General features: G+C 39.6%; 1 protein-coding gene across 1 annotated transcript in view; it reads left to right on the forward strand.

Annotated features, from left to right (window-relative positions):
- The window catches only part of SLCO4C1 (solute carrier organic anion transporter family member 4C1), a 76838-nt gene that overhangs the window by 47560 nt on the left and 5645 nt on the right, over positions 1 to 23633 (forward strand). Inside the window, exons 6-11 of the mRNA XM_044275974.1 lie at positions 3178 to 3293; positions 4560 to 4704; positions 12798 to 12993; positions 13822 to 13981; positions 16038 to 16231; positions 19667 to 19731. Coding sequence (XP_044131909.1) covers positions 3178 to 3293; positions 4560 to 4704; positions 12798 to 12993; positions 13822 to 13981; positions 16038 to 16231; positions 19667 to 19731 — 876 coding nt within the window. The remainder of the gene's footprint in view (positions 1 to 3177; positions 3294 to 4559; positions 4705 to 12797; positions 12994 to 13821; positions 13982 to 16037; positions 16232 to 19666; positions 19732 to 23633) is intronic.

The raw sequence follows: 23633 nt of genomic DNA on the forward strand, positions 1-23633 counted from the left end.
ACATGGCTCACAAGCGGTTAGTTACTGGGCGAAGGTTGTTCCTAAAGACCAAATGCCCCCTCCTGCAATGAGATTTTGGGAGCTGTTTATCTATGGCAGACAGGAGCCTTGTGTAGGTTCCCAGGCATGCCATAGTAAAGTTCCCATTGAGCTCTACCTCATAACAACATAACAATTCTCCAATAGAGTGCAATGGTAAACCACTGGTAAAAGCAATCTATTGATTACATATTCAACTTTCCTGGGGGGGAGAGGGTATTAAAAGTAAAAACATAAAAATAAAATTAAATATAAACAGACAGATATATATATATATATATATATATATAAAAGAGAAATCCTGAGGGAGCACCACCTTAAACGTGGGTGCAAAATCCACAAGGGCAACGGCAGAGACCCAATATTATAACTGAAGAAAGATAGGACTGCACTCCGGATAAAAGTGAAATTCTGTGAGGCTTTATTCACCCATAGTATGGCAACTTTGCGACGTTTCGGCTCACAAGAGCCTTCTTCCAGCTGGAAGAAGGCTCTTGTGAGCCGAAACGTCGCAAAGTTGCCATACTATGGGTGAATAAAGCCTCACAGAATTTCACTTTTATCCGGAGTGCAGTCCTATCTTTCTTCAGTTATATATATATATATATATATATATATATACAGTATATATATATATTTATCCTATATAGTGAACCCCATAATGGGATAAAATATCTAATTTGCCAATTTTTCATTACTTTACCTCCCAAAAACAATGACAAAAATAATTAACCCCTTCAGGACCCTGCCATTTTTCCCCTTAAGGACCAGGAAATTTTTTTGCAAATCTGACATGTCACTTTATGTGGTGATAACTTTAAAACGCTTTTACTTATCCAAGCCATTCTGAGATTTTTCTCTTTTCACATATTGTACTTGTTAGAGTCAAATTGGTAAATTTGAGTCAAAATATTTCATTTGACACACTTTTTTTTTTTTTTTTTTACAGTGTTCACTTGAGGGGTTAGGTCATATGATATTTTTATAGAGCAGGTTCTTACAGACGCGGTAATACCTAATATGTACACTTTTTTTTATTTAAGTTTTACACAATAATATCATTTTTGAAAAATGATTGTCTTAGGTATGGGCCTCATTTTTTGCAGGAAGAGGTGACGGTTAGATTGGTACTATTTTGGGGGGCATACACCTTTTTGATCACTTGGGGTTGCACTTTTAATGATTTAACGTGACAAAAAAATGTTTTTTTGACAATTATTTTTTATTTTTTTATTTACGGTGTTCCCCTTAGGGGTTAGGTCATATGATATTTTTTATAAAGCAGGTCGATACGGATGCAGCAATACCTAATATGTCTACTTTTCTTTTTTTCCCTATTTTTAAAATAATTTTTGGGGGAAAAGCACACTTTTTATTTTATAACTTCTATTTTCACTTTATTTTTTGTCCCACTTTGGGACTTCAACTTTTGGGGGTCTGATTCCCTTTACAATGCATTCCAATTCTTCTGTATTGTAATGCATTGGCTGTAAGTGATACACTTACAACCTGCTTGCCTGTGAGATCCAGGGGGCTGTGACGGAAGGCAGCCACAATGCCTAAGGGGTGCGCTGCTTTGACGGGGACCTGAAGGCCACCCCGCACCCGGCAGGATACTGCACGTGCCGCGGTCATAGAAGACCGCGGCAGTGCAAGGGTTAATGCGTCAGCATCTGTGTTTTCACAGATGCTGGCATATGCAGCAGGGACCCGGCTGTCAGTGACTGCCGGGTCCGTGCCGCCGCCCGATCTCCATGAAGTAAATGTACTTCACTGGTCCTTAAGGGGTTAAAAAAAAGTCATATTGTTCATATCCCAGCAGATTATCAATAAAAACAACAGATTGTCTGATGTCAGAAGATGAAGATGCAAAGAAAACATTTTTCAAGTGTTAAAAGTATAATACAGAAGAAAACAGTTGTCACATTTACCATACACCCTTAAAACTGTAGTGGAATTTATTTTTTTATTTTTTCCCAATTCCATCCCATTAATAATATTTTTTTCCACCTTTCCAATACATTGTATGAAATATTAAATGGTGCTGCTTAATATGCAATAGAACAAGCCCTCATTTGGCTGTGTGAATGGAAAAATTGAAAAGTTATGGCTTTTGGAAGGCAGGGAGTAAAACACAAAAATGGAAAATGGCTGCATTGGTAAGGGGAGGCTTGGACTAGCCCACAGGCAACAGGTGAACCCTCTGGTGGGCCCTTGACAAAGATGGACCCCCCAGTCGCCCCCTAGCACAAGATTTCAACTAGCCTATATCCATATAAAAACATGGTAGATTATAGAGGGTTGGACCATCTCAGACATTGAAGACACATGCTAACATATGGCATCAATATAAGACAGGTGCAAGTCATACCTCTAGGACCCGCACCTATCTCCAGAACATGGCCCCTGAGTTGGAGGAGAGCACCTTGCACATTCTCTTCGTGCTGTTCATTCACTGCACTGTGACTGCCGGGAATAGCGGAGCCAGCGTTTGGCTATTTCCGAAACTCCCATAGTGGTGAACAGAGGGTTGCTGCGCATACATGGCTTTTCTTCCTTCACTTTGAGGGCCCTGTTCTAGAGATATGAGTGGGTGCCAGAGGTGGGACCTACACCTACTGTATCTGACAAATAATGGCATATGCTAGAGATTGATATGTCATTGATGTCTGAGAAGGGCTAACCCCTTTAACAAACTATCCATATTATTATTATTATAATAGATGCATCTGGTGGCTCAGAAGACTTCTAGGTACAGAGACAGCTCAGCCTTATCCGCTTTCCTCAGGGACCTTCTCTTTGCAGGGACACCCACAATCATCTTGTAGCATCTTTCTGCTGCCTGCCGCTGTGTGAGCGGGTAAAATCTTCATGTAGATATAGAGTGGGACTCTAGAATAAATTTTACTGATGGGCCCTAGATACCACAGTCCAACACTGGGTTTAGAGGTTAGGACTGGTTCACATACAAGCAATGTGCCAGCATCCCTCTTGGAAGAGAAAGACAATGCCAGATCAGACCTAGCATTGTTTCCTGATGCAGCTCTAAAGTTTCACAAATATGGCATTATAGAATTCAGTTGTGTAATTTTTAATCCAGCTTTTTCCTCATTTTCTAAAATGGAATATGTATTACAGGTACAGCAGCAGTACAATCTGAACGGATTTCACAAGCCCATAGCAATGGAAGTGAATGCATTGTTGAGTCCAAAAATCTTGGCAAAAATTTTAAAGATTTTCCTTTGGCTTTCTGGGTAATAATAATACCAATAATCGCAACAATACTATTAGTACTTCTAACTGTGATAATGATACTATAAATGTACAGTGTTGGAGAAATGTGATATGTAATATAGTTGGTCTTCATAGGCTTCATGCATGTAAGGGTCCACAGTATGAATCTAATTTGGATCATGTGGTTCCTTGTGCTACCCAAGTCTTCTTATACTGATATAGTGATATGGAACATGCTGAAATTTTTCATTATGTGAGAAAGAAATTCTTGTATGATCATACAAAGACATATATAGGTACAGCAGTGTCCTGTTAGATTATATGAGCTGCATATTCAAGATCTGTTCAATATGTACAGTATAGAAATAAAAAATGTCAGAATGACATGAACATTCTTTTTTGAAATTCCAATATTTTATGTTTTTCTTCATTCTGAACTGCAGAGGTATAAAATACTTGCACCCCAATGGCAAATATTAGAGGTGAGCAAAGGTATAAAAAATGTAATTTGGCTACTTTGTCAATTTCACAAAGAAATTTAATTTGTTATGAATTATTTCATGACAAACCGCATTACATTGTAGATAGCGGGCTCAGTAACGAGGAACGGCGATGATTGCGCCGCCCCCCTTCATTAAACTCCTCAGATGCCATGTTCATCACTGATTGCGGCATCTGACATCAAAATCGAGGTCTTTCACGGGTTAATCAGGGTTAAAATACATACTCATCTTCTCCATTTGCTCACAGAGAGGCCGTCGAGGCAAAATCACGCTGGCTGGGGGCAGTGATGTGGTGACGTCACATGTCACCATGCATGAGATTTTACACGGTTGTGTCAATCAAGATGGCTGCAACGTCCTCTCTGCGAGCAAATGGATGAGTTTTTTACTGGAAAAATAGATTCGTTACCACGAAGTGGGATGAAATTCGACTTCGGAGCAAATCAAATTTTTCCTGAAATTCGGATCAAGGTCAATCCATTTGACTTCAATTTGCTCAACACTGGCAAATATGTAACAGGGTACCCAACCTTCAATGTGCGATTTATAATACAGGTGTGCAAGAGGGTCTTTTTGGTCGCTTCAGATAGAGATTTTGCAGTTAGGGTTCAGCTGCATGTATCCTATCTAATAGCTAATGTAATCACTTTCTACTCTTTTCAGTCTCGTGTTGACACCAGGATGATATGGTGATCAGAATTGAAATGATTTAGGCATTTTTTATGTACTATTTTTATATGCTTTACTTCATTTTACTAACAAGGCAACTTACATTTATTTTAGCTTTTGGTGAAAAACCCCGTTCTTATGACTTTATCATTTGCCAGCTGTGCAGATGCATTGATCACCACTGGCTTTGCAACATTTCTTCCCAAATTTATTGAAAACCAGTTTTCACTAACATCAAGCTTCTCAGCAATTCTTGGAGGTGAGTAAAGACACTTCATATCTACTGTTTTTATTAAAGCGGCTTAGTACAGTTACAAAAAATTATAGGGTTTGAAGACTTTTCCATGGCTGAAATCCCCATAGACCTCTTCTGAAACAAAGTAGAGCAGATTTAATAATCCTATTGATGGCGTGAATTTGGACAGACTGTCTAGACTTGTACTGGATTTATCACAGTGTCTCAGGCTGGATTATACTGTAAATGTGGTTCAGGGATAGACACTATTTGTTAGATCTATACCAACTATTGATTGGCGTACTTTGAGACAACGGCAAAATGATGGCTCAGTTTTCTTGCAAAACGGCACGGCTAAGGTCGTAGCCTCACCAAATGGCACCAATTTGTGAAACTTTTTAGACATATTATAGATGCAAACACATTAGTAAATCTGGACCAATTTTTTTTAAAAAGCAGTACTATCTTCTTCTCCAAGATGCAAATGTACTGAAGAGAAACTACTGTTGTAATCTTAGTCCTAATTCTATCCACAGCAGGTTACATGATTTATTCCACTTTGGTGAAGCACAAATAAAACACAACAAACCATATGAGTTGTACTTTGTGCACCTTGTAGACTGACTGTTGAACCAACACCTTCACTGTCACCCATTTGTGTATGGACATGCTGTGGACCACATGCAGAAGGTAGAATCCTGCCCCTTACATTTACTTCAGTGACATCAGAAGAGCAGCAGATCCTCTAAGTGTTGCCATTGTTTTGAGTATAGTGTCCACTATAACTGGCACTGTGTCCAGCATTGTCAGTACTGAAGGGGAGTATTGGACCTTTAACCCCCTCAAACTTCACTAGACACATTGGTTACTGTGGTAAATTGCATCTCAACTGCAGATAAAAATTACTTCTCAAAAATGTTTTTTTCATGTTTCCTCTGAATATTTGGTGCACACTTTATAGAAATTATTTTGAACAAATTCTTACCACGTGTCACTCCTCATTAGGCAACACACCACTCACTCAGTCTGATATTAACCTAGAAAAGCACGAATAATTCACAGGTTCTATAGAGTAATATTGGCTCTACCACAGACAGGACTGGATCATGCCATACACATTTTAATCACTTCTTGCAATTTGATATACCTGTACGTCGAGGTCGGGTTTACTTCCCACACCTTGATGCACAGTTGCTTGGAATGGGCACAATTTTTGTCCGCTCCATGGGCAGCAGAGCTGACTCTAATATACAGCTGGGCTCTAGGTACAATAGCCCAGGCAGTGATAGCTCTGATTCTAGCTGTTAAACCTTACATTCAAAGCAGGTAGAAGCCACAGCACCCAAGCAGCTAAAGTGGACTTTGTTAGATGTCTTGGCAGGGTGCAAGGCAGGAATGTGGATGAAGTGGCCGGTGATTGGTTAAGGAGTCAGTAACCAGTCCAGTAGTAGAATATAAACAGGTCTCTCTTTACCAAAGTGCAAGGTAATACAGTGCAGTATTAGTACAACAGTACCACACTACCTAACACCCTGCACTGGAACCTATAAGCTACACTATATCACTATCTAACTTACACTGACTATCTCCCACTAACTATCTGTATTATATATATGAGCTGACTACATAGAAACTACATTTGGCCCCTCTAGTCTGCCCAATATACTGAATACTATGAATAGCCCCTGGTTCTATCTTATATGAAGGATGGCCTTATGCCTATCCCATGCATGCTTAAACTCCTTCACTGTATTTGCAGCTACCACTTCTGCAGGAAGGCTATTCCATGCATCCACTACTCTCTCAGTAAAGTAATACTTCCTTATATTACTTTTAAACCTTTGCCCCTCTAATTTAAAACTGTGTCCTCTTGTGGTAGTTTTTCTTTTTAAACATTCTCTCCTCTTTTACCTTGTTGATTCCCTTTATGTATTTTAAAGTTTCTATCATATCCCCTCTGTCTCGTCTTTCTTCCAAGCTATACATGTTAAGGTCCTTTAATCTTTCCTGGCAAGTTTTATCCTGCAATCCATGTACTAGTTTAGTAGCTCTTCTCTGAACTCTCTCCAAAGTATCAATATCCTTCTGGAGATATGGTCTCCAGTACTGAGCACAATACTCCAAATGAGGTCTCACTAGTGCTCTGTAGAGCGGCATGGGCACCTCCCTCTTTCTACTGGTAATTCCTCTCCCTATACACCCAAGCATTCTGCTAGCATTTCCTGCTTCTCTATGACATTGTCTGCCTAACCTTTTAAGTCTTCTGAATTAATGACCCCTAAATCCCTTTCCTCAGATACTGAGGTTAGGACTGTATCACTGATTTTATATTCTGCTCTTGGGTTTTTACGCCCCAGGTGCATTATTTTGCACTTATCAACATTATATTTTAGTTGCCAGATTTTTGACCATTCCTCTAGTTTTCCTAAATCCTTTTCCATTTGGTGTATCCCTCCAGGAACATCAACCCTGTTACAAATCTTTGTGTCATCAGCAAAAAGACACACCTAACCATCGAGGCCTTCTGCAATTTCGTTGATAAAGATATTAAACAATATGGGTCCCAGAACAGATCCCTGAGGTACCCCACTGGTAACAAGACCTTGGTCTGAATATACTCCATTGACTACAACCCTCTGTTGTCTGTCTCTCAGCCACTGCCTAATCAATTCAACAATATGGATGTCCAAGCCCAAAGACTCTAATTTTTTGATAAGCCTTCTATGTGGGACAGTATCAAAAGCCTTACTAAAGTCTAGATAAGCGATGTCTACTGCTCCTCCGCCATCTATTATTTTAATCACCCAATCAAAAAAATCAATAAGATTAGTTTGACATGATCTCCCTGACGTAAACCCATGCTGTTTTTCATCTTTCAATCCATTGGATTTTAGATGTTCCATAATCCTCTCCTTAAGTATGGTTTCCATTAATTTCCCCACTATTGATGTCAGGCTTACTGGCCTATAGTTGCCCAATTCCTCCCTACTACCTTTCTTGTGAATAGGCACAACATTTGCTAATTTCCAATCTTCTGGACTACTCCTGTTACCAGTGATTGGTTAAATAACTATCTAATATAATTTAAGGATCCAGATTACGCAGCAAAGCACAGATCACAGCAATGGCACTGCTCTATCGCTCTCAGAACTGCAAAAATCAGCATACAATGGCTGCTGCGGAGTTTCCTATATAGTAAGGGGTAGGCAACTTTCCTATTGGTTTCTAGGGATGTTGCTAAGCTCAGACAAAGATATTGTAGCCTTCTCATTGGCCCACAAGCAAGAATCAGTGAGGGTACTGATGAAAAATAAATCTAGAATATTCGCGATTACAAAGATATAGCACTATATTCTAGATCTTTGCGAATTATTGAACTGCCGATATTTGTGATTAGTAATGTTTCCTCTCACTAAAGCCAAGTCTCTTTCTCTCCCATAAACTGGTACAATACTCTGCTGACTGACTTCAGCGCACGGTCTTGTAGATTTTGGACCTTCTAACTGCTCCTCTCTAAAGCACTTTAATGCAGCAGTTGTTTTTTAATTGTAGAAACCTTAGAGGTGATGATTCTCTGAGCCCTGATGAGTAAGCACATGGAGGTCTTCTTTCTTTCTCAGGTAGCACAAAACAACAACCAGCAACTACTTACCAGGTCCATCTCCTGGCCTACTAATGGATTGAGTCAAGCTGTTAATCCTGACTTATCCATACCACACTTCTAGGTATACAAACACATATAATCAAAACATTTCATTCAACAATACAATATTATAACAATTTTACCCTTATGCAGTTACCCTATTCTGGGATATTGCTGATTTTCAGAGACAGCCCCGGCAAATTTATATTGTCCCGGACCGAAAATGAACAAGGCTAACAAAACCCCTATCTCTATAAGTGAGTGTTTCCAGGAGGGTTTCAGGCATTCTCTAGGGCAGGGCTTCTATTTCCTGATTTTACCAACTGAAATGTTGGTAAGTATGCACTTAGCAATCAACAGTTTGACACGCCAACTCCAAATTGAAAAGGGGTTGTCTGGGATAAGTCCAGTAAGGCCAGTTAGGCTGACATGTTTGAAAAAAAGCTCAGTTTCACAATGGAATGGTATGGGATTACAGAGAAGATAGGCACAATACCCATCCTCTAGCAATTTACTAACCATTTTAAAAGGAGTTAGTAGGTTTGGCCCAATTTGATACAAATGGGAAATTAGTGAAAATTAAAGGCTAGGAGAGTTTTCATTTTCTTTTTTTATTGAATTGAATATACTGTATTATATGATTTAAAAAAATAGTAATTTGGTTTTTAATCACAAATTCTTCCTCCGCCAGCAAGTGTACAGATACAGGAGATAAGGGCAACAGAGTAAGCCATCAGACGCATTCCACTCTGCATGGAACTGTGCAGCCTGTAATGTATGTGAACGCATGTAAGCTGCAGAAGATATATGGTTGAGAATTTATGATGAAAACCATTTTACATTTATGATTTTTATCATAACACGTGTGATTCAATAAAAATAAAATGGACAAAGGTGTCCATAGTGTTTCTTGTTTTTTATGAAAGAAAATTACAGATTGAGTAAGGGCTCATGCACACGTATTGCAGACCACAAACAGCGGGTCTGCAATATACGGGCACCGGCCGTGTGCGCTACCTATCATGGATGCGGATCGATTGAATGGGCAATCCTCAAGACCACATCTGTGGGCTTTCGGTCCGTGCCTCTGCGCTGCAAAAACATTGAACATGTCCTATTTTTTTGTGTTGTGGACTGTCTCTAGTGGGTCGCAAACCCATTCACCTCAATGGGTCCGCATCCGTAAATGGCGTGCACTTGGACTGTGCCGTGCTTTGCGGACTGCTGTTTGCAGACTGCAATATGGCCACGGGGCACACACACTTGTTTGCATGAGACCTAAGTCTAGTATATTCAGATTTAACCCCAACTTTTATTCTCTTCTCTGTTCTGTGATGATGAAAAACAAACTAAAGGTCTCATTTTACAGTTGTTCATCTATTTGTAAAGAACTTTAACACTGCGATATATGGTATGATAGGAATGACCACATTTTTGGCAGATGGTCAACAGAAACGCAACACTAATACGGAAGTATCTGAACAATGAACCACAGAACAGTGTGACCGTCTCTTATTAGCAGGCTTTAATGTTAAGGTACAGGATAATCTGTGTGTAAGAACTGCTAATGGCATTCTCACATTTCCATGTAAACATTTTAGCTGATCTGTAAATGGCTTACCGTATATTGATTTTGGCTTATTTAATAGTTATTTTAATGATGCAACTCCATAATAAATCTCTGATTAACTGATGCCCTTTTATATGCCAGCCCCACCGATTGGCATAGACCTGGCTGCTGAATCAGTTCATGTTGGCAGGAGAAGTTGGGGGTGCCCACACTATTTCCATGCAAATGTAGCATTAAATGACATCCATTTTCAGGAGTTCTTTGCTCTATTTAGTACAGGGGGACCTCCCTGCCCCAGTGCACATGCTTTATTAAGGTTTATTGATAAGGCTTATCTTTTTGAAGTACTATAGCCTCCACTCTATTGCCTTGCTTAATCTTACTACCTCTAGTACTGTAGTTTTGGTTAAAGTGAAGGTCTATGGCTACAAAATGTCCTGTAGGCATGTTATGGAAAATGCAGTTGTAATAATTGTCTAGGTGACCCTAACAAAATAGTAAAAAACTCAATCACAGCTATAATTTAGCTGACACATGTATTTAACCACAAGAAGATCAAATGTAGAGACGGTAGAATCAGTTTTCTGGGTTTGAAATATGCAGCAAATCTGAGAGACTTGCACAATGGAATAGCAATGGAAATTTGTAATTAAAAGAATTCCTGAATTACACACTGTAATCAGATAACACAGCACATCGTTAGAGAACCGGAGAAGTTCTTAGAGAGCAGTTTTGAGTTGAGCAGAATATTTTAATTTTATCAAAAAGACATCCATTAAATTTAAGTGGACCTGTCAAATTTAACATGGTGTCTGATCTGCTGGCTTCAAGTTATAGAGCAGGAGGAGCTGAGCAGATTGAGAGATTCAGTATAACCTGTTCATGTAAAGTTCTCCTCTATCTAGGCTTCAAGGTCAAGTGGGTGGTTATATCCATGATTGATAGCCTTACCCGGTTCTCTTTAAGTGTATTATTTTGTAATGCTGAGTAAATAGAATCAATTACTGTTGACGCATATTTATGCCTATTACTACACTGTTGAAGAAGAGTGAAGTGTATAAGAATGTTCTCTAGTGCTCCCCTCCACCCACACACAAAATGCTATTAAACAGGTCCTGTACATGCCAGACAGCACATGTGGGGAATACTATTCCACTAAAAGTTCTTACTTACAAATTACTTTTAGTAACAGTTCCAAGATTTAAAATAACCATCTAGCCCCCCTTATTATGTCTTGTTCCCCTCAGTATACAGTATGTGTCAGTTACTTGATAATCAGTTTTTTTTCTTAATCTGTATTTCATTATCATTCTGTGCTGTAATTTGTCAGTTTTCCATGTACTTACTTCTAGTAAGCCTGGGAGGCAGAGCTGTAGGGTGGGCGTGGGTGTGTTGGGGATAAAGGGGGTTGGGAGGATGGTTTTAAGAGCATCAGCCTGAACCAATGATGAGACAAGAGGTGTGTCTTAGACTACCCCAGGATCCCTATAAGCATCATAGATAAACTGTAGTTACAGATGACAGCTCTGCCTAAAGGAAGCTGTGCTAAGAATATAAAAAAACAAGGATCGAGATCTGAGGTATAAGTGCAGCCGAGGATGGTATAGAATTTCTTCCTATGAGGTCAGAAAAACCTTTCCCAAAATCAGCTGATCCTTCCCTATCATGGCTAGGTCTAAACCTTTATTGTAACTATACAGATGATGCACGGAGTCAGAATTTATTTTCATTAGCGACATGCAAATTGATTCTTCCAATTCAGAATTCATCCCAAATTTCCCCATAAGGGGTACCCCATCATTAGGCATCACATAGGCTTAGTGTTCTTTTATTTTGTGGGCAGCACGGTGGCTCAGTGGTTAGCACTGTTGCCTTGCAGCACTGGGGTACTAGGTTTGAATCCGACCAAGGGCAACATCTCCATGGAGTTTGTATGTTCTCCCCGTGTTTGTGTGGGTTTCCTCCCACACTCCAAAGACATACTGATAGGGACCTTAGATTGTGAGCCCCATTGGGGACTGTTGGATGATAATGTCTGTAAAGCACTGCGGAATTTAGAAGGAAATCTAATTTGAATATCTTTCCCAGAAACCCAAAGTTATGTAAATAAAATTCCTTCCAAAAAGAAAACAACCCCAAGCCTTTTTTTGAAAGGAAAGCTAACTTGAATATCTTTCCTAGAAAATAAAAGGTATGCAAATTTAGCTTCCTTTCCAAAAAGAAAAGAACCCTAAGCTTACCTGTTGCCAGCAAATGTAAGATATGTCAATTTGCATATATGTGTCCCAGAAACTTAGCTGACTACAAAACTCCTCATGCATAGTAGGTGATCTCCCTTATGTGAAAGAACACACCAAAGAGCACCCTATCTGATGCTAGCAGATGCAATATATGCTAATTTGCATATATGTTACCAGAAACATAGAGCAGCATAAGCTGGACTACAAGACTAAAATACTCTATATGCATACTAGGTGGTCTCCTTAATGAGAAAGAACACCCCAAAAACCACCCAAGCTAACAAGGGTAATTTTCTCTTGAGACACTCAACTCAGTCAGAGGAGAGTAATATTGGGATATTCAGGACACATTCTCATCTTCTAGGACTTATATTTTTCTATGATATCTGAGACAAAAAATGTGAGTCCCAGGAGTCCTAAGTATGTTATATACAAACTTTCATAACAATGGTATTATATTTGATTTAGGTATGATTGAGTTGGACCTGAATTGAATATTTTGAAAACTTTGACAAATCAGAGATTAAACTAATTTCAGGAAGTTGCTCATCTCTAAATTGTGTGCATGAGCCTGGGATACCATGTGTTTCATTTACATGAGTGGGTGAATTATCTTATCCATCTGTCTCATATAACAGCTGCCTTCCTTCTTTGTAATTTTCAGGTGGTGTACTGATTCCAGCAGCAGCCATTGGACAAATTATAGGTGGCATAATTGTCTCAAAATTCAAGTTTAACTGTAAAAATATCATAAGGTTCTCTATTATATTATCATTTATATCACTGGCCTTGGCAACCGTGTTTATATTTGCTAAATGTGGAAATGATCCATTTGCTGGTGTCTCCGTGGCTTATAATGGGTGAGTTGGTCTTCCAATATTCAGTGTATTGTCCGGTGGCTCGCTAGCATGCTAAAATCTGCAAATCTGTTAGCTATGCATATGCTTCTATGTCCAAACAAATTTTCTTGTCCTTTGTGTTTAAATAAACATGTTTCCACTTTGACATGAAATTTGAATGGAAATAGATACTAATACATAACTTGTGGACCTTTAATTGTTTAGGGGAATCATCTATTTCAATATGGACCTTTTACTCTTTTTCGATGTTTTATTTTAACAAATTATGTTACAATGATATAATAATTTTCTCTAACTCACACTGTGATCCTCCCACATATTTGAAGGGTGAATATACACAATTTTTGGTACATTATTGGTGTGTTTCAATTGGAAAAATCGGAAGCCAAAAAAAGATCACATAACCACAACAAATTTGTGGCAGAACATTTTTTACTTGTGTCAATGAAGATAAACTCTTGTAATTAAGATGCTAATGAATTATGGTTTCCACCCTTTTAGAATACATAATTTACCACCTTCTTCTAAAATTCAGCTGACCTCCCTGACTTCTGTATTGCAGTTAGTGTGATTGGTCACTCCAAGCTTAAGACTCATTCAAATTAGAAAATCCCCTAAACACATTTGCTCTTAAAATATCCTGCAAAACAGTTCTAGAAATTATGGCGGCAAATCCCCTTTAATAATGGTAAATTACCCCTTGGGGGCATTAATGGTAAATTACCCCTTGGGGGCATATTGATACGTGGGGTTATACTCAACTGAAGTTCATGGAAATAATTGTATATCCTGTAATTTTCTTCACTTTTTGCTCTTTTGTATTATTAGGAGTGACAACGTAGGTGATTTGATGGCCCCATGTAACAGCAACTGTTCATGTGCCCGCTCATTTTATGACCCAGTTTGTGGCGCTGATGGAGTGCAGTATTTTTCAGCATGTTATGCAGGATGTAGTTCTCAAGGTGTGTCCAGTGATAATGCTACTAAGGTAGGTTGTTCATGTTGTGTTTTATTTTTATTTTACTTTTCCTAATTACTTGTTTTAATATTCTTGTCCATAGAAAAGAGTATTACGGCATAGAAAGGCGAAAAATTCCCTTGAAGATCCACATAACATGTTCTGTTTGTGCAGTGACAACAGTACTCTGCTCACCTAATGGCCTTTAGTGGCTGCATTTCTGCCGTCCCCTTCCCGCCAATGAGATATCCAAAGACAAAAATTTTCCAAAGTGAGACAGCACTCTAATTTGCAATGAAGAATCAATTAGTTTATTATTCTTCCAGCCAAATCGTGCATAGTATTTCCAAGTACCTACAGTTGCAAAGTTTTGGGCCATATAGGTACCTTAAGCCTTTCCTCAGGCTAAGATAATGTAGCACATTTCTAATGGCTGGAGCCTGAGGAAGGGCCTTATGTGCCTATATGGCCCAAAACGTTGCATGAAAATACTATGCTTGATTTAGCTGGAGGAATAAACTAACTGATTCTTTATTGCAAACTGGAGATCTATCTCACAGTGCCACATAACATGGCCAGAGATAGCGTCTCTATAACCGATAATGCCAATTACAGTTATAGAGCCAACCACTGTGCCACCATTGCCTCATAGTATCCCTCTTACAGAACTAGCCATAGTAATACACCCGCTGCTTCCTTATTTTACACACAGAACTAAAGTCTAAAGGGGAACAGTAGTCAGAGATAGAGGGTCTATAAGCATGAAAGATATTCCTTAAACCTGTCAGCAGGATCAACCACATTAAGCCAATCATACTGACTAGTAATGTAGATCCTGCTGATTAAAATGATACCTGTCTTGTGAAAATATGTTATAGTATTCCCAAGAAAAAAAGGCTGGTATTATTTATAGACATGGGGGCTTCAGTGCATAGAGCCACCATTAAAAAGCTGAGGAGCTGAAGTGCACTGAGGGGGTAGGTCCTGCCCCTCAGTGCACTGAAGCCCTAATTTGTAGAAACAATAAAATGGTTCAACAGATTTTCACAAGGCAGGTATCATTTTTAGCAGCAGTGTCAAACTTATAAGGCAGCATACCTGGTATAATGGGATTGATCCTGCTGATAGGTGCTCTTAAAAGGTAATTACTTTTTATAGTTGATGCAATGCTCCCCACTTCTGGGTGGAGCTTGATGGACGGAGATACGACCCAACAAATTTACTATAATTTACACCAGAAATTGGTGTAAATCATGGCAGAAATCTATGCAAGCTCATTGCTGGCAATGGCATAGATGTGGGTTTCTGTCCTCTGGATGGCCAGAGACGGCGATAAATGTATTAAAAGGCATACGTTTCTTAATAAATTTGGTGCATTTTACTCTAGTGGAAGTATTATTAAAGCCACCCACTTAGTTCTAGGCATGCTCTGTGGAGTATGAAGAAGTCACTGTGCAGGGAGGAAGAGGAGGTAAGCTCTAGCATCAATTTGTTATAGATGGCCCCCACTTTCCAATAGGGGTATCTAGTAGTGCTGCAGTAATGCAGCAGTACCGTAACTGATGCAATTAAAAGCTACTGTTGAGTATAAAATAAATGTGTCACTGCACCTTTTACTATTCCCCCCTCTTCTATATCTTACCCAGTATCCTGGGTTATAATACTTGCAAACACAGTGTAAGTGAATTGATGGTTCAGCCGCTCTCCTCTTTCTTCCTTTAACTGTCTTCCTCGCATGTGCGTCTGGGTGGCTACTTCTGTCTGGTGCATGCTTTCAAGGGTTCGTTTTACTTGCCTTGGGAGTCCTTGATGTACTCTCGGAGGAGTGCCATCGGCCGTGGCATAACTCCGAGATTACATCAAGGACTCCAATTCAAGTAAATCTAACTCTTGAGAGCTCTAACATCTATTGTCAATGGTGCATTAATAATAAAGGTGTTACCTTTCATTGTTACCATGTCTATGATGATAAGATTACTGCTGAGAAGATGCACCATTGGTTAAATACCCGACATCCATAATACTAACATTTCAGTTTAGTTTATAGTTTGCTTTTTAATACAAAAATATTCTTTTTGTCTTACAGATTTATACTAATTGTGAATGTGTCGGGAAACCAGTCCGCAGTATAGCACAGTCTCTCAGCTTAAATGTTTCGGATGCTGCCCCTGGAAAATGTGAATCCTCATGTAATAACTTGATATTATTCATGGTGTTTTTCTTCTTTGTTGTTATAACCACCTTCATGACTGCTACTCCAGTAACGATGGCCATCCTCAGGTTAGTAATAGTTTATGACACATGTTTGATTTGATTCAACTTTATTGTCATTACACATGTATAATACAGGGTAGCGAAATACAATTCAAACTTATATTGAAACTTATGTTCAAACTTATATTGAATGGTACAGTATATACTTGAATTTCTGGGCCATACCTACGGGAGATTTCAACTTTTAAACATTGCTCATATATTAACTCTTTTCCATCCAGTTGGCCACTGCTCCAAATTAAATACAGTCAGGTCCATAAATATTGGGACGTCGGCACATTTCTAACATTTTTGGCTCTATACACCACAATGGATTTGAAATTAAACAAACAAGATGTGCTTTAACTGCAGACTGTCAGCTTTAATTGAATAAGTGGGAGGCACATATGCAAACTGTTGTAATTCCTACACCGTTCACCTGATTTGGATGTAAATACCCTCAAATTAAAGCTGACAGTCTGCAGGTAAAGCACATCTTGTTTGTTTCATTTCAAATCCATTGTGGCGGTGTACAGAGCCAAAAATGATAGAATTGTGTCGATGTCCCAATATTTATGGACCTGGTTGTAATTTTCTAAAGGACCCAGGAGAATACAGTGAGGGTCATTTATTTTAGCTTTATTCCAGTTTTTATCAAATTGTGCAACAAAATTTGAGACTTTATAGCTTTTTAGAGAATAGAATATATGTCAGTAACTGTCTTTATTGAGTAAAAAAATAGATATATAGATAATACATTACTTTAAAGAGCACCAGTCAACAGGATCAACCATATTAAACCAGTTATGCTGCCTTATAGGGCTGATGCTGCTCATTAAAATGATACCTGTCTTGTGAAAATCAGTTGAAGACACTTATTATTTCTAACCTCTGTGGAGTTCATTTTAAAAGGAAAGGGCAAATAAGATGTGCCATCATAAATTGTAAATGATGGATCCTGTGTTATTTACACAGTTGAGTCACATTATTATGACCACCAGCTAATATCCAGAATAACCGCCATGTGCAGCATGGACAGTAGCTAGGCGTGCTGGGAGTGACTCAGTAAGGTCCTAGTAGGTTGTCACAGGTATCAGCAGCTATGCTGACTGCAGTAGATTCCACAACTGCAGGAGGGTGCGTGGAAAAGGATCCATAGAGCGAACATGACAATTAAGGTTCTCCCACAGATGCTCAATTAGGTTCAGATCTGGGGAATTAGGGGACCAGGGTAATACTTGGAAGTATTGGTCATGCTCTTCCAACCAATGTCAGACACTTCTAGCCACGTAACATGTTGAATTGTCTTCCTGGAAGATCCCATCCACCTCTGAAAAGACAGTCAGCATGTATGGGTGTACATGATCTTCAAAGATTTACTCATACCCAAATCAGTGGCTTCCACATGATTGGGCCCAGAGAATACCACAAAAACATTCCCCAGATCATAAAGCTGCCACCACCAGCTTTTGTCTTTCCAGCAATGGTTACAGGGTGTTTCCTCTCTGATGTTTCTCGCCTAACATGCCAACATCCATCCGTTTGATGAGAGAAGGCAACCGTTTGCCAATTATCATAGACCCAATTCTCATACTGCCGTGATAATTGAAGCCTTTTCTGACAATGCAACTTATTAGCAGAGGTGTAATGACCATCCATCTGCTTCGTAGCTCCATAGTAGTAGGGTTCACTGATCTGTTTTAGAAATACTGCAACTCTTGGCCTGAAAGCCAATAATCATACCTCTTTGCAACTCTGATAAATTGCCCATTTTACCCATGAGAGGGATATTGTCATGGAAGTACCGAGACATGCGGATGTCCCTGCGACAGTGAGTGGCAGGAGATCTTTGAGACTGGCAAAACGTAGTTTGAGTTGTTTGAATTTATAGTTGTTTCTCCCACAATGCTGTGTGGTTTATAGCTTCAGTTGGACCTGTGGATAGCTGGTGTTTGGATTTTGGCTGAGTTCCTGGTGCTGACATAGCTTCTTGGAAGTTATATGTCACCTTTCCCTTCGTATTTTGGCTTTTCTGTGTGTTGTATTTCCTTGTCATTTTGTATTAGGCCTTAGGGAGACTCCCGTTCATCCTTCCTTTTGGAGGAACAGGATGTATCATTCCTGTTATTAGTACCAGAGTGGAGCCTATTATTAGGCTTAGTGGCATAGTCCAAAAACAGCAGGATTTTAGTATATTTTTTAAATATGGATAGTGACGTGGAAAATTTTAAATATAATCACCTAAATTCTATAAAAATATGTTGAATATAAAAACTTTATTTAAATGATATGTTATTTTATGAGAACATATTTCTTTTAAAATGATCATGTAAGATTTTGCAAGTCTTACAAAACATTGTTAGAAACAGTGACAGCATTCGTGTCAAACTTTGTAAGAGCTATGTAAAATAAATCTTTGCTGGGGCGTATATAACTTATATAATGCTAATTATTCCTGATTTACAGGACTTACCTTAAATACCTTGGTTTAAATAAATGCAGTATAACATTGCCATCACCATGCTCTATGACACTGCTGGACAAAGTGTCCATATTACAAAGTCAGATATATTGTCCCATTGCAGTGGTTGCCAAAGTGTTGCCTTTACAGCGCCAGCCACAATGTCTTCATTATGGAGTTGTAGTGTCCCATGATAGTGCCAGCCATATTGTTTCCTTTCTATAGCTAGTCATAGTGTCGACATTACAGAGCCAGCCACGGTGCTCCCAATACATAGACATCTATAATGTTCCAACTACAGAGAAAGCCACAGTGTTGCCTTTAAAGCACTATCCACATTGTCTTCATTACTGTGCCATAGTATTCCTATTGCAGAGCCAGCGACTGCATCCTCATTACAGTACCAGCAACATTGCCTTTATTACAGATAAAATTATGTGTCCCCCATTACAGAGCCGGCCACAGTGCCCTCAGCATCCTTATTATTGTATCAGCTATACGGCTGTATTACAGCATTAGCCTCACCGTCTCCGTTACAGAGCCAGCCATAGTGCCCCTTTACAATGCCAGTCAGAGTGCTTCTTTTCCTGAACTACAGCACTTTCACACTGCACACAAAAATGCAAGGTCTGGCATACAGGACAATTATACAGATGGAGCAGGGTTAGCACTCAAACTCTTAACTCAAATTTCTTAAATCATTGTGTTATCTTGAAACAAAAGCCATTGATAAGCAATTGAAGGTGTTTACTTAGTTTAGATAACGCATCTCAGAAAGCATGAGTGTTAACTCTACTACATTGGTATGTGAAAAGGAAAAAAGATAGCGGACAAAGAGGTGGTAAGGTGCTGGGATGTCCACTGTGATAGATGAGACCTAAGAAGAGCATAATGTACAATGTACAATGTACAATGTGTTAAAATTGTTGTTTTTGGGAACACTTAAAAATATCTTTAATATGTCATGTAGTCTTCGAGGCAATAACAAATCTTTCTTGCAGGTGTGTCCCCGACAAGCAGAGGTCATTTGCGCTAGGTGTACAGTGGACTTTTATTCGGTTATTAGGTATTTACAGTTACATTTATGAACAGATTTATGGAATACTGATATTATTGTCAGAAAGGCAGTTATACTGTATATTTATGCAAATATTTCTTATCGCAGGAGAATGTAGGCCCCAAATATCAGACACTGATCATCATTTACGTCACACTTTTTAAAGGGGTTCTCCGAAAATGATTTAAAATGGCCACAAGCAACCTGTCCTAGAATGTGAGCAGGGCTGGTTGCCTCCACATGCAGAGCTGCTTAGGGAGGTGAGAGGAGGGCGCTTCACTACACACTATGCTCTGGCACTTGCATATACTACATATTGGTGAGTGTTGCTGTCAGGCTGCTCAGCCATGATGGCATATCATAGGACACACCACTTCATTACCATTTATTTAAGGGTAGTGTAGCGCAGTGGGTCTTATATCCATATATACATTTCCCTGTAGCAGACCCCCATTCCCTGGGTCTTATATCCATATATACATTTCCCTGTAGAAGACCCCCATTCCCTGGGTCTTATATCCATATATACATTTCCCTGTAGCAGACCCCCATTCCCTGGGTCTTATATCCATATATACATTTCCCTGTAGCAGACCCCCATTCCCTGGGTCTTATATCCATATATACATTTCCCTGTAGCAGACACCCATTCCCTGGGTCTTATATCCATACATACATTTCCCTGTAGCAGACCCCCATTCCCTGGGTCTTATATCCATATATACATTTCCCTGTAGAAGACACCCATTCCTTGGGTCTTATATCCATATATACATTTCCCTATAGCAGACACCCATTCCCTGGGTCTTATATCTATATATACATTTCCCTGTAGCAGACACCCATTCCCTGGGTCTTATATCCATATATACATTTCCCTGTAGCAGACACCCATTCCCTGGGTCTTATATCCATATATACATTTCCCTGTAGCAGACACCCATTTCATGGGTCTTATATCTATATATACATTTCCCTGTAGCAGACCCCCATTCCCTGGGTCTTATATCCATATATGCATTTCCCTGTAGCAGACCCCCATTCCCTGGGTCTTATATCTATATATACATTTCCCTGTAGAAGACACCCATTCCCTGGGTCTTATATCCATATATACATTTCCCTGTAGCAGACCCCCATTCCCTGGGTCTTATATCCATATATACATTTCCCTGTAGCAGACCCCCATTCCCTGGGTCTTATATCCATATATACATTTCCCTGTAGAAGACCCCCATTCCCTGGGTCTTATATCCATATATACATTTCCCTGTAGCAGACCCCCATTCCCTGGGTCTTATATCTATATATACATTTCCCTGTAGCAGACACCCATTCCCTGGGTCTTATATCTATATATACATTTCCCTGTAGCAGACCCCCATTCCCTGGGTCTTATATCCATATATACATTTCCCTGTAGCAGACACCCATTCCCTGGGTCTTATATCCATATATACATTTCCCTGTAGCAGACACCCATTCCATGGGTCTTATATCCATATATACATTTCCCTGTAGAAGACACCCATTCCCTGGGTCTTATATCCATATATACATTTCCCTGTAGCAGACACCCATTCCCTGGGTCTTATATCCATATATACATTTCCCTGTAGCAGACACCCATTCCCTGGGTCTTATATCCATATATACATTTCCCTGTAGCAGACCCCATTCCCTGGGTCTTATATCCATATATACATTTCCCTGTAGCAGACCCCCATTCCATGGGTCTTATATCCATATATACATTTCCCTGTAGCAGACACCCATTTCCTGGGTCTTATATCCATATATACATTTCCCTGTAGCAGACACCCATTCCCTGGGTCTTATATCCATATATACATTTCCCTGTAGCAGACACCCATTCCCTGGGTCTTATATCCATATATACATTTCCCTGTAGCAGACCCCATTCCCTGGGTCTTATATCCATATATACATTTCCCTGTAGCAGACACCCATTCCATGGGTCTTATATCCATATATACATTTCCCTGTAGCAGACCCCCATTCCATGGGTCTTATATCCATATATACATTTCCCTGTAGCAGACACCCATTCCATGGGTCTTATATCCATATATACATTTCCCTGTAGCAGACCCCCATTCCATGGGTCTTATATCCATATATACATTTCCCTGTAGCAGACCCCCATTCCCTGGGTCTTATATCCATATATACATTTCCCTGTAGAAGACACCCATTCCCTGGGTCTTATATCCATATATACATTTCCCTGTAGCAGACCCCCATTCCCTGGGTCTTATATCCATATATACATTTCCCTGTAGCAGACCCCCATTCCCTGGGTCTTATATCCATATATACATTTCCCTGTAGCAGACCCCCATTCCCTGGGTCTTATATCCATATATACATTTCCCTGTAGCAGACCCCCATTCCCTGGGTCTTATATCCATATATACATTTCCCTGTAGCAGACCCCCATTCCCTGGGTCTTATATCCATATATACATTTCCCTGTAGCAGACCCCCATTCCCTGGGTCTTATATCCATATATACATTTCCCTGTAGAAGACACCCTTTCCATGGGTCTTATATCCATATATACATTTCCCTGTAGCAGACCCCCATTCCCTGGGTCTTATATCCATATATACATTTCCCTGTAGCAGACCCCCATTCCCTGGGTCTTATATCCATATATACATTTCCCTGTAGCAGACCCCCATTCCATGGGTCTTATATCCATATATACATTTCCCTGTAGCAGACCCCCATTCCATGGGTCTTATATCCATATATACATTTCCCTGTAGCAGACCCCCATTCCCTGGGTCTTATATCCATATATACATTTCCCTGTAGAAGACACCCATTCCCTGGGTCTTATATCCATATATACATTTCCCTGTAGCAGACCCCCATTCCATGGGTCTTATATCCATATATACATTTCCCTGTAGCAGACCCCCATTCCCTGGGTCTTATATCCATATATACATTTCCCTGTAGAAGACACCCATTCCCTGGGTCTTATATCCATATATACATTTCCCTGTAGAAGACACCCATTCCCTGGGTCTTATATCCATATATACATTTCCCTGTAGAAGACACCCATTCCCTGGGTCTTATATCCATATATACATTTCCCTGTAGCAGACCCCCATTCCCTGGGTCTTATATCCATATATACATTTCCCTGTAGCAGACCCCCATTCCCTGGGTCTTATATCCATATATACATTTCCCTGTAGCAGACCCCCATTCCCTGGGTCTTATATCCATATATACATTTCCCTGTAGCAGACCCCCATTCCCTGGGTCTTATATCCATATATACATTTCCCTGTAGCAGACCCCCATTCCCTGGGTCTTATATCCATATATACATTTCCCTGTAGAAGACACCCTTTCCATGGGTCTTATATCCATATATACATTTCCCTGTAGCAGACCCCCATTCCCTGGGTCTTATATCCATATATACATTTCCCTGTAGAAGACACCCTTTCCATGGGTCTTATATCCATATATACATTTCCCTGTAGCAGACACCCATTCCCTGGGTCTTATATCCATATATACATTTCCCTGTAGCAGACACCCATTCCCTGGGTCTTATATCCATATATACATTTCCCTGTAGCAGACACCCATTCCCTGGGTCTACTGTGCTTATAGGTAAATCTGATCCAATAGATTTTTGGAGAAGCATATCCCAGCACGATGACACTGTACTGCAGACAGGTTCTATCTTGTGTGTCCACTAAAAAGCATTCAGCTGTGTAACTATAAGGTGAGCAGAAGATGCAGGTGAACCCGTGACCTGAAGCCTCACTGGCCCAAGAGACCACTCTGCCCCATATGAGGTGAAAAGTACTATAAATGACTCATAATAGTTGGAAGCCCTGTTTTTGCGTCAGAAACCAGG

This window comes from Bufo gargarizans, chromosome 1, assembly GCF_014858855.1.
Source record: "Bufo gargarizans isolate SCDJY-AF-19 chromosome 1, ASM1485885v1, whole genome shotgun sequence".
In the NCBI taxonomy this organism is placed as follows: Eukaryota; Metazoa; Chordata; class Amphibia; order Anura; family Bufonidae; genus Bufo; species Bufo gargarizans.